This window comes from Symsagittifera roscoffensis, chromosome 3 (genome assembly GCF_963678635.1).
Source record: "Symsagittifera roscoffensis chromosome 3, txSymRosc1.1, whole genome shotgun sequence".
NCBI classification, from domain to species: domain Eukaryota; kingdom Metazoa; phylum Xenacoelomorpha; order Acoela; family Convolutidae; genus Symsagittifera; species Symsagittifera roscoffensis.
Window position 1 is genome coordinate 67,015,652 of NC_087064.1, and position 12,166 is coordinate 67,027,817.

General features: G+C 36.0%; 1 protein-coding gene across 5 annotated transcripts in view; it reads right to left on the reverse strand.

Annotated features, from left to right (window-relative positions):
- LOC134842964 (uncharacterized) overlaps positions 1-12,166 on the reverse strand; it is a 47,976-nt gene that overhangs the window by 10,987 nt on the left and 24,823 nt on the right. For 3 of the 5 annotated variants that reach the window (XM_063859508.1, XM_063859507.1, XM_063859506.1), the window contains exon 2: positions 3,954-4,834. In XM_063859508.1, coding sequence (XP_063715578.1) covers positions 3,954-4,788 — 835 coding nt within the window. In that variant the 5' untranslated portion in view covers positions 4,789-4,834. Of the gene's footprint in view, positions 1-3,953; positions 4,835-5,115; positions 5,333-9,596; positions 9,816-12,166 lie in introns of those variants that run through there. The other 2 variants (XM_063859510.1, XM_063859511.1) reach the window with 2 other exon arrangements.

Here is a 12,166-nt window from a genome sequence, read left to right on the forward strand (position 1 = left end):
TGCCAATTGAGTTGTGCCGCAGATTCACTGAATGGCACTCTGGCTTGCCAGTTTTAGGGCAGCTCAAAATACCTCGTTGCTATTTTGACTTCTCAGTAGATGAGGTTGAGCTGCACATGTTCGGTGATAGCTCATTGGACGTTTTCTGTTCTGTAGCATTCCTTCGAGCTCAAAAAAAAACGCTTGTTCCAAATGTCAACTAGCGTTTGTTTTCGGTAAAGCAAGGGTAGCCCCGATGAAGATGCTTTCAATTCCGAAGTTGGAACTTCAGGCTGCGCTTCTTGCCAGTCGCCTGAAGGATGATATCGAGAAAGCTCTGAAACTGAGTATTTCCAAAGTGTTCATGTGGACTGACAGCACAACAGTCCTTCAGTGGTTGAACTCGACAAGCAAACAGCCCGTGTTTGTAGCCAATCGAGTAGCCGAGATTCTGGAGTCAACATCAATTGACCAATGGTTCCATGTTTTGAGTGGAGACAACCCCGCTGACACCGGAACTAGAGGTATTACTGCTGACTCTCTCAAGCAAAGCAGTTGGGTAAACGGCCCTTCCTGTTTGAAAACTTCTGATTGGCCTTTCAATCCAAATAGGGAAGTTACTGACAAAATTCGCCTGGATGGTCCGGTCTACGATCTAAACGAGGGTTTAGAGGTCTCTTCCAATTTTCCGTGCACTGCAGTTTCGATTGACTTTGCCTTCCCTTGGGAAGAGTATAGCTCGTTCTCCAAGATAAAGCGACTGGTCGCATATATGTTGAGACTCTCACCTAAGCATAGACATTTCAGATCACCAGATAAGGCCATAATTGATCCAGCAGAACTTGTTATTTCAGAGGAAAAACTTTTGCAACTTTCGCAGTTAGAAACATTCCCAGCTGAAAGTAAACAATTAGCAGCTGGAAAATATGTGAAAACGTCGAGCCGTATATCATCGTATTCGCCTTTTATCGGGCCGAACGGTTTAATTAGATCTACCGGCCGTATCCAACGTCTCTCTGCAACCGCATTCGAAACTCGCCATCCAATAATTTTGGATAGCCGCCATCGCCTAATCCGATTGTTTCTCCGCTTTTATCACATTAAGCACGAACATCAGTCAGTCGACTACCTTCGTTCCGTCATTCATCAGCAATTTGTTGTACTACGCTTAAGATCTGCACTAAGAGCTATTGAAACACATTGCGTGTGCTGTAGAAAGCGAAAAGTGAAAACCGTTACTCCAATGATGTCTGACCTTCCCGCGGAGCGTCTAGGTTACCGCCAGCAACCGTTCTCAAACTGCGGCGTCGATTATTTTGGACCATTTCATGTAACCATTCGTCGATCTTCCGAGAAACGCTGGGGTTTTCTATTTACTTGCTTAACGACTCGCGCAAGTCACATTGAGTTGGTTCCATCCATGGACACAAGTTCATGTGTGATGGCTATCGAGCGCTTTATTTCTAGGCGAGGAACACCCTCAATAATTTGGTCGGACAACGGAACAAACTTTGTAGGAGCCGAAAAAGAGCTTCTTCTGTGCATCAAAAATTGGAACGCAGAAGCTCCACTGTCGCTCGTACACAAAGGCATTAAGTGGAAGTATAATCCGCCAAGTGCACCACATCAAGGTGGAGCATGGGAGCGAATGGTGCGCAGTTGTAAGCGTGTGTTTTATGCAATCTTAGGGTCAAGAAAGTTGACTGACGAGATTTTGAACACAACCATGTGCCTAGTTGGAGGTTCACTAAACGCCCGTCCACTCACTCCCGTTTCTGACGACCCCGATAGTCTTGAGGCTTTGACGCCGAATCATTTCCTCTTAAGTCAGCACAGTCTAACGTTTCCGTCGCTAAGGTCGAGTGAAAACTATTCTCACTCTAAGCGCTATGCCCGTGCGCAGTCGTACGCAAACGCAATTTGGCAGCGATGGTTAAGTGAGTACGTCCCTACACTCAATAAAAGAGTTAAGTGGCATGCTCCTCCCGAATACTCTTTGAAAACGGGAGATATGGTGTGGTTAGTTGAATCCACTAGCCCTAGGGGCCACTACCCACTAGCACGCATAACGTCGCTAAACTACGGCAAAGACAACACCGCCCGCTCCGCAAACCTAAGGACTGTTTCCGGAAACTACACTCGGCCGCTCGTTAAGCTCGTTCCGGTTCTCGCTCCTTCGGGGGTGGAGGATGTTAATGCTACATAGCATTAAAGTATGAAAGTATAGTATAAAGCCAGTATAGTTGCTTAGCAATATCAGCTATATAGCTCAGCGTATACATAGTGCGTTCCGGGGAGTTCGGCGTGGGTTCGATTCTCACCTAAGTCGTTTCATTTGAGAATCCTATTTGAGCCGAACCTGACAGAACATAAAATGCTAATATTTTAATCGGTTCAAAATTGGTTTGCAATTGAGTTTCTGTTAATTAAACTGCGTGAACTAAGTATGAACTCATTGTGAAAAAACACATAAATCACACAAATCAGGGCATGAACAAGCCCACTTTTTAACTTGATACGTGTAATGTTGTTGCTAATTCCGTGCAATAAAAATTACTAAAATTCGCCGTTTATTGATTCTCTTGAATTAAACCGATTCTGTTTCCTGTTTTTATAAGTTATAAAAAAGTTATAAAAAAGGCCAGAATAAATACAGTGGTCTATTCCGCTAGGTAATCTGAAAATTGAAATCCACAAAAAACTGAGAATTCGAACAAATGTCACTAAAACTTCTTCGCGGTTATTGTTCCGACTTTCGATACAAAAGTAACGGAATATTTGTGCTCGGGGTGGGTTTTTTTTTCTTCAGACAAATTTCGACTTTTTAACTAGCCATTTTTGACGGATTTTTTTTATATCATTCAAAAGCCATTGTTGTCCTGAGCTTAAATTTGATTAGATATTTCACCTGTGATCATTTTGCGTAAAAATATGAGGGTTTAAAGATTGCCATTTTGACCAATTTGGGACAATTAACGCGCGATATCATTCGCGCTATTAACGCGTAAGCGGAGATTTAATCCGTCTTATAAATCGTTCCAAATTGGTTGAACGAAGCTTATTTGTCATAATTGATTTGTTACAAGGAACAAAATCTATCTTTTTGTACTTTATATGGCGTGTGGGGGGATGATTTTTATTTAAAAAATTTCAAATAAAAAAAATTTCTTTTTATTTTGTTTCATTTAATTTTTTATGCTTTTACTGCTGCTCCATAAACCTTAAAAGGCAGTCGGAACATTCAGGGCTTTGCCCTGATACGAGCAGTCTTGTTGTATTTTCTAATTGGAGAGCGTACTTTGTCTTCATTTTAGCAATGGAAAGTGAATTGAACTAAAAAAGTAAATCAAAAATAAAACTGCAAAAAAAATCAAAATTTATTGTGCTCAAGTTTTAGGACGTTTCTTTAAAACAAAAAACTAACCTAAAAAAACTCCTTTACAGAATTTCGTAACTTTGTACCGTTGAACTAACTATTCTCTCTACATATTCCATACGGATTTGAATTTCTTTGGCTCTACTCTAAGTTAAATAAAATTTGAATCAAATTAGAATCATATTCGCCAAAACGTTTTGCTTGCGGGAGAGTCGTAAACTGTCAATCAAAAACGAAGTTTTTTACGCAAGAAAAACAAACTGAAAACGCGTTAAAAAGTGGCTCAGGGTCAACCTGTGAAGTAGGACGATGTTATCTGGGCTACTTTTAACTTCTCTTCTTATCACGAAGTTTTTGTTTTACTTTGAGTATATTTCAACAAAAATCAGTTGTCACAGAAAGACTTCGAAAGGAAGCGATAGATATAGCATATGATAGCCCTATCAGTACTAATTTGATCAGTTTCTAAGAAAAATAACCAATTCAATGTAAAAAATAATATACAATGTAATATAGACGCCTATAAAACCCCTTGGGGTTGGTCAAAAAACCGGATGTCCTCCTTGATCTCCGTAGGTCTTTTTAGTTAATCACTAACCAATACAAACAGTTCCGCTCCACACTCCTAACATCTCGTCCACATTTCGGTTATGGGTAACTTGAGTGTGCATCAAGTCATGCATAAGGAAGCCATTCTGCTGCCAGAAAAATGCCAGCACGGGGGCGGCCAGACTTAACGCCAGCCACGAGTCTCCGTAGAAGCCAACCAGGGCGAACACTAAGGATATATACAGAAAAGTGAGGCCGAATTTCATTGCGTACCAGTAGTAGTTCACCTTGTAGAACCCTTCTTCTAGCAGATCATCGTGCAACTTTGACATCGCTTTGTTAAACTCAAACCAGTCTTTGTTGTAATACCCAATTGGCCGAAAGTGTCTTTCTTTTAAAACATTGCTCTTGTGGAAGCTTCGATACGCGTCAGTTGCGTCGTAGCCGACAAACTCTTCAATGACGGGACCTCCCGGATGTTTGTTAATGAAACTGCCGATGTCATACCAGTACCCATCTATTCCCAGACACTTTTTACCTTCCGGGGGAGTTTCCATATATGGTACTGATTTGAAACCATTAGCGGTTCCATTTTTATAGCTTTTGCTTACTTCGCCGTTTTTGTGGAACCCGTTGACATGTTTGATCGCTTGGTTTGAGTCCGTTTTTTGGTCAAGAATTTTTGTTTCAGTTTCCGATTCCGGCTTTCTCTGTTCGCCGGAACCCATTTCATCTTTCTTTGCAGTGTAGTTTTGGCGAACTGCGGAACCGTTAGTTGCGTAATATGTTACATCATCGGCGGCTTCGTTCTGATTGGCTTGTTCCGAATTTGTATCTTCGGGTTTCCTCTGTGACGTAATCCATTCAGTAACTGACGGTGTCATTTTCTGATTTCAGTTGTGCTTCGATGCGGGGAAAGGCAGCTCAAAACTAAACAGAATCGCAAGTTAAGGCTTGAAAACAGAATAAGGTAGACAAAACAAAATAAATGGAAGTGAAGCGCTATTAGGAAAGCACTGATGGATATATGGGAGAGAATGCCAAATTTGAGTTGGACTGGAAATATTTATTTTAAACAGAGACAAAGCTTATATTCAAAGCAACAATTCAATATTACGCAGAGACGGTTTTTCAACTGTGATAACGTGAAAAAAAAACGGAAAGAGATTTACTACGAAACATCTGCTGAAGAATTAACGTAATACACCTACCTCGGCTACCTGTGCCTTCAGCCTTTCAATTTTGAAAAATTTGAGGAAATTATTGCGTTCCAAAATAGTAAAACTATTAATTTTTCATGAATAAACAGCAACAAAAGCAAGTTATTTCAATGGGAGGACCGCCCACAAAAAATTTTGCTTGCAAAAAATAAACAAAAAAAAACGTTTGTTTTCCTATCCAAACTGACTTTCGATGAACCAAAAAAAATCAAAACGCAAAAAAAACATGCGCTTCAAAATATCAACATCGAATGTTTTGAGGATGTAACCAAAATACAGCCATAATTGGTATCGCAATAAATTGAACTAAAAAAGGATTTGAACAGTTTAGTGCCATCTGGTGTACATTATATACATGAAGACAAATCAAGTGCAACTTTTGACCATTCAAAGCTCATTTTAAAATTAATCCTTGAGCTCTGTCTGATCTCCAGTTCCAAGTCCCACCAGTTGTACCATACATTTGATGGTCTGATAACTATATCTATAGTTAAACAAGGATAGCCGGTTACTGTACAAATAGCACAGATAATTCCGACCATAGTCTTGAAAAATGATTTAAAAGTTTTTTTTCAAATTAGTGTCGTTTTTTGTGCGTGATGTTATTAAAAGATATGGGGGCTCTTTTCCAGTTCCCCCCTTTCAAAATACCGAGTTTTATGTTTGTTTTACGTGTTATTACGGCTAAATGCGTGATGTTACGCTGTAATGTATGAAGAACAAATCTGTTCAGAGTTGTCGATTTGTTCACCACACCAAATTTCATTGCATTATGACAACGTTAAATAGACTTTTCAAATTTGAATTTGAAAGGGGGGAGGGAACTGGAAAAGAGCCGATATGGGAAAAAATCATAGTAAAATATGCTGGCTCTTTTCCACTCTCTCCTCCCCTCACATTTCAAATTTTCTATTATTTTAATTGTCTTATGTGTTATTATGGCTGAACGCATGATGTTAAGAAGCAAGGTAAGAAGAACAAATGTATTCATAATAGTCAGTTTGTTCACCCTGCAAAATTTCATTACTTTGTGACAACGTAAGAAAATTTTTAAAACTGAAACTCAAATGTGGGGGGGGGCAGGAAGTGGAAAAGCGGCAATAGGCCGATTGGAAAACCGTTTTTGCGAAAAAAAAATGGCTAAAAATGAAAAAAAGGGTCTTTCCCATTATACTACCCCCCCCCCCCCCGATTGAATATGTTGATTGAGTATCAATTCAAGTTGCCTCACCTAGACCTCGCCTAGTTGACTTTATATCATCTGTCAGTTGATTTCTTATGGCTCCGATAAATTTAGTCAAAATAGTAGACATCACAAAACATAAATGGGAAATAGTTGAACTATTGCAAGAGTTTGATATTGTTCCACAGGAAAAGACTTGTGCTAATGGTCATTTTATGCATTTGTGCATCTCAGACGATCCGAAATGCAAACGATACAGATGGAGGTGTAAGCTAAGAAGTTGTCGGCCTGAAGTGCCCATTAGAACAAAAAACTGGTTATTATTTGATCTGCCTATTAGTATAATTAGAAATTTTTTTTTTTTGGGGGGAGGGGGGCTATAATAGGAAAGGTTGGGGGGTCTATAATGAGAAAGGATAGGGGGGCTATATATTTTTTTGATACTAGGCTGGGGGGGGCTATAATGAGGAAGACCCAAAAAAAAGTCGTTAAAAAATTCTAAAAACATTTTGAATTTTTAGCAGACATTTTTTGAATTTTTTAATTTTTGATAGCCAAATTGGCGCTAAAAAGCCCAACAAGTAATTTAACTTTAAAACTAAGTTTTCACGGCTTAAATTAAGCATAAATATCTAGTTTGTAAGCCTGTGCACGCTCACCTTAACCCTTACTAACTTGAAATTAGGCCAAAAATCAAAAAATTTCAAGCTAGTTTTTCTCGATGATTTATCACGCGACCCATTTTGATGATTATGGCTCTTTTCCAGTTCCCCAATTTCAAAATACCGAGCTTTATGTTTGTTTTGCGTGTTATTACGGCTAAATGCGTGAGTATGAAGAACAAATCTGTTCAGAATTGTCGATTTGTTCACGCCAAATTGCATTGCATTGTGACAACGTTAAATAGACTTTCCAAAATTGAATTTAAAAGGGGGGACTGGAAAAGAGCCATGATTATTTATGGTACCTGATTTTGCGAGAAAACCAAAAAAAACTAAAACACACCCGAATATAAAGTTCCTCCACATTTTAAAAATGGTTCGAACAAAAAAATAGGCAGTTGCTGTGCAAGTAGCAAAAGGCATTCAGAGACAATTTATCTTTGCAAAAATAAAAAGTTTTCAAGTTAACTTTTTTCAATTTTCGAGGGTCCTAAAAATATATACGACCTTGAAGCTCTTTGAATTTCAGAGATCTTTGGTGATTTTTCAAACCAACACGCAAATTTTTCAATAAATATATAAAAATAGGAAACCAAAAAAAAAATTTCTGTTTTTTTTTGAATTTTGGTTGTTTAGTTTTTAGGCTGTGCGAGGAAACTGAATTGGTTATGAGTTTTAAAAAAAACTGGCTATTGATGTTTTTAGGCTGTGCGAGGAAACTGAATTGGTTATGAGTTTAAAAAAAAACTGGCTATTGATGGATAGTTTTTGAACAGTCACAAAATAATAAATTGGAAAAATAGTCTAAAATTTTGGCTCTTTTTTTACAGAATTTGCAGGTGGGGGAAAAAGAAAACGAGCTAAAATTTCCAGTCTGAAAAAATCATTTTCTCTGAAAACCCGAAAAAAGGATTTTTTTTCTCGACATTGAAACAACTTAATTGTTATTTTTTTGAAAATCAGAATTCCGAATCACGGTCAAAAGTCATTTTTGTATACTAAAGTTTACCCTCTTCGTACAAAAAAGCGCAAGGAATTAGCTTTAAAAAAGATTAAAATGCAAGAAAAAAATAAGAAAAAGATATATGCGTTTAAAAAATAAATAAATTCTTTTTTGTTTTAACAGATATTATGGCTTAATTTACATGCTATTATCAAAAAGTAAATTGTAAAATATAAACATTAAATAGTGTTAAAAAGAAAATTGTTCACCAGAAAAAAAATGCAAGACTATGACAACATGTATGACAATGTTTTTGAAATTTAAGAAGCAACTGAGAGGATAAAAAGGAGTTTAGTTCGCTTACAGACGAGAAGAATATGATTGTTTAGCTACCTCTACCCATTCAAAATGAGTGCGACAATTTGCAGTTCCTCTTTTAATTTTTTCGGAACTTAATATATGAAAGAATGGTTAAAATGATTTTTTATGTTATAAACTGCATTGAAACATGACGTGAACAAATAACACTTTTCTTACATGCAGATTCTCGTATGAAAAATTTTAAAATAACTTTATGGTGTAATTTCACAAGGGGGTAAGAAACTGGAAAAGAGCCACAAATTGTTTTCCGGTATGCCTGGGTTGATTCAGTCGGATGTTTCTGCTATTCACACCCAAAAATTAACTTATCGCTCAATCGGATGTCGACGACGAAGTCACTCCTCAATCTTTAACTTATTTCATTATTTATTCGTATCAGTTTTCTATTTTCTGAAACTGCTAGTGCGTGCTTATCTTAGAGCCCAAAACGCGGAAAACATTATAAAAATAACGCAAAATTTTAAAATCATTGACCGTTTTTCAGAAATTTCCATCGATGTTGCGATTGAATCATTCCGTGCTTAAGGCTCCAAAATTGGCTACACATTTTGTTACGAGAATTTGAAGGATATAACTTACCTTTACCATAAGTGAGTTTGATTTTTTCAGTAAAAACGGATAATTTTTACAGTTTATTTAATTTTTCTACGAATGGAAACTTTTTATATTTTTTGTTTCATTTCTTAGTAATCTGGCGGGTTTTCAAAGTCAGACGACTTCTGCTTGGAAAGATCAAGCAAAGAATAGTGTGATAGTGTTTAGCGCGGGTAAATACCAAACTTGACTGCTAATTATATATTTCAGAAGCCTCGTTTTCGTTTTAATTTAACATAACAAAAATTATCCAATGAATTGGTAGAAAAAAAGTCATCAATAAAATGAAACTACTAGAAAATTGCCAAATTAAAACGTTCATTAACAGATCATGCCATAAATTTTTCAAAAGAAATTTGCATATTCGCCCACATTTGCATTTAAATAGTTATTGGTCTTAAGAATTTATGTTCAAGAGATCGTAAGCTGGAAACAAAAGATCGTAAAAAGATCGTAAATTAAAAACAACGCCTTTTGTCGGCTGAAAAAGTGGGTTAACGATGCAAATAAGGGGTAGTCATAAAAAATAATTCGAATAAAAACCCACAGGCAGTTTATGACATTGAGATCGAACCAAATAAAATAATGGAGAACTGTTGTAATAGACCATTAATGGCATATGTTGAACATTATGTTCAGTTGGACATACGAAAACAATTGGACTTTGATTGAACCTCGGAACAAAGAAAGTACATGACAAATCACTTACCAAATATCAAACAAGCATATATTGTTATGTCACACAGATCAAAGCGCTTTTCTGATCAAATACCCTGAGATAATGAACGAAAATTCAGATTGTTAGGAATGGAACATGAAATCTGCAATCAGCCAAGGTCAACCCGATTACATGTCACTTGGTTAAAAGAAAGGTGTATTTGGTCCCATTAAACACCCCTAAATGTAGACCGATAACAGGCAAATGGAGTTTTCATATACTGCTATTACTGAAAGCCCCAGCTATTTTGAGCTGAAAATTTTGGGAGCTTTGCTTGAATAAAATTTGAACTTATTTCTACGGTCTGTTATTGAGGACTTTCTATTAAGGGCCTTTACCTTCCGGGTTGGATTTATTAAAATCTGGGAACGCCAAAGACGGAAAGACACAATATTTCTGTTTCAAATCTTGGTTAAAATTAAAAATAACCGCCAGCGTTGCAAGAAAAGCATTCCTTTGGCAGCTGTTTTGAGAAACAGTTCGCTAATTTGGTTCTTATTTTTGGTGAATTCGACGAGGCTTACAGCAATTAACAAAACTAGTTTGAGAATTTTTACATAACAGTAGAATTTAATTGCAAAAAATATTTTATCAGATTTTAGTCGGCCAAGATAGAGATGTCAACACAATATGGTGTTGTGTGTGATGTATCTTATTCTGTTCCTTGGCCTACAAACAATCTGAAATTTTTTCAAACGTGACGAAGTGATAGTAAAATAAGTCAGCGTTGAATAACACTTGTCAGAAAAGGCATACAAGAGCCATAAAATTAATGACACCAGAATTTTAAAAAGAAAATTGAAGTCAAGCAGTAAGCTTTGAATCGCTAAAATGTCAGCTATGAGTTCTTAAGCAGGAATGATTCAAGAGTTTGAGATTTAAGGAAGGCTTTTTGTTTCGATTTTCAAAAAAAATTACTGAATATTTGTGCTCGGGTGATTTTTTTTTTCTTCAGACAAACTTCGTTTTTTTTTAACTAGGCATGTTTGACAATTTTTTTTTATTTGATCTGAAAAGTATAGTTGTCCTGAGCTCAAACTTGAAAAGATATTTCACCTAAGATCATTTTTCGTCCGTAAAATTATGGGGGTTTAAAGATTGCCATTTCGGCCAATTTAACCGAAAAAAAAACACCAATTTTAGGTTGCAAATTTCAGTTTTTCAAATTTTTTAACTCAACAACAAGCCTGAAAAAAATTGTCCAGTTAACGTTTTAAAGGTTTTTCAGCAAAAAATGAAGGCCTAAATAAGTGCCCTTCACTGCACTCCGTGCAAGTTATAAGCACTGACTAGCAGAAAGCAGGAATGCAAAAATAATTTATTGTAAATTGCACTTTTAGGTTTAGTTCAAATCTTCTATAAAAATCGAAAAACTTGACTACAGCTAAGATAAAAAAAACACGAAACTAAAACAAGTATAGCCAGTTTTTGTGCAAGTAGCACAGAGTAATCCGACCAGAGTTTTAAACATTACAAATTAAGTTTTTTCAAATTACTGTCCTTTTTTCTGTGTGCTGTGATAAAAAGACCTGAACGAAAAAAATAGAAATTAGGCATATTCAACACTCAGAGTAAAATAGGTCAATTGAAAAACAGTTTTTGCTGAAAAACGACTGAAAAAAAAACGAACAAAAAAATCGCTGAAAAGTTCAAAAAAAATTACCAAAAAATTTCATTTTTTGCCGACTTTTTTTTGATTTTTTAAGTTTTCATTCTTAAATTTACGCTAAAAAACTCCAAACTTTCTCTTTTTTTCCTAAAAAAAACATAAATTTTCACGGCCTAATTTAAGCATAAATAAGCTATTGTAAGCCTGTGCACGCTCACCTTTATAGTTTGAAATTTGAACAAAACTCAAAAATTTCAAACTAGGTTCCTCAACACTGAGAAAATTTGTTCTATACTTTTTAATGTTTGAATCACAAGTGAAAAGGCTTTAATATGATATATCATTTGACCCACTCTAATGACTTTTTGTGATACGTGAGTTTGCGTGGAAAACAAAAAGAAAAAAACCAAAACAACCAAATACAAAGTTCCTGCACAATTTCCATAAGGTCGGAACAACAAGAATAGCCAGTTTATTGCCAAGAGAGCGCTGTATGAATTTTCATAAAGTGATTTTTGTGAAGTAAAACTACTTTTGGAAGTTCAAAAAACCACTCAATTTCCCATTTTATGACCGCTCGCTCGCTTCACTCTCTCAGAATTAGATTAAAAACCAATTTTTAAAATGAGAAAAACTTATTTGGTATTGTTAAATTTCGTTCGAATCACGACTCAAAGAGCTTTAAAATGACATTGAAATCATAGGCCCCAAAGAATCGTGCTGTTTACATAGAGCAAAATCTGCTGCGCTATAAAAAAATCCGCTTTTTTCTGTTCTATGAACACTTTCGTTATTCCCGCGTTAATTAGAAAAATTACTAAAAATAAGTTGTTTTATCGCTTAGCTAGATGCAAAATTCAATTCAAAAATTTCAAATTTTAATTTTGTATTTCTGAGAAAAACAGCAGTTTTTGTTAAAAATTAAATCAAGTAAAGCATAGAAGCGTATTTG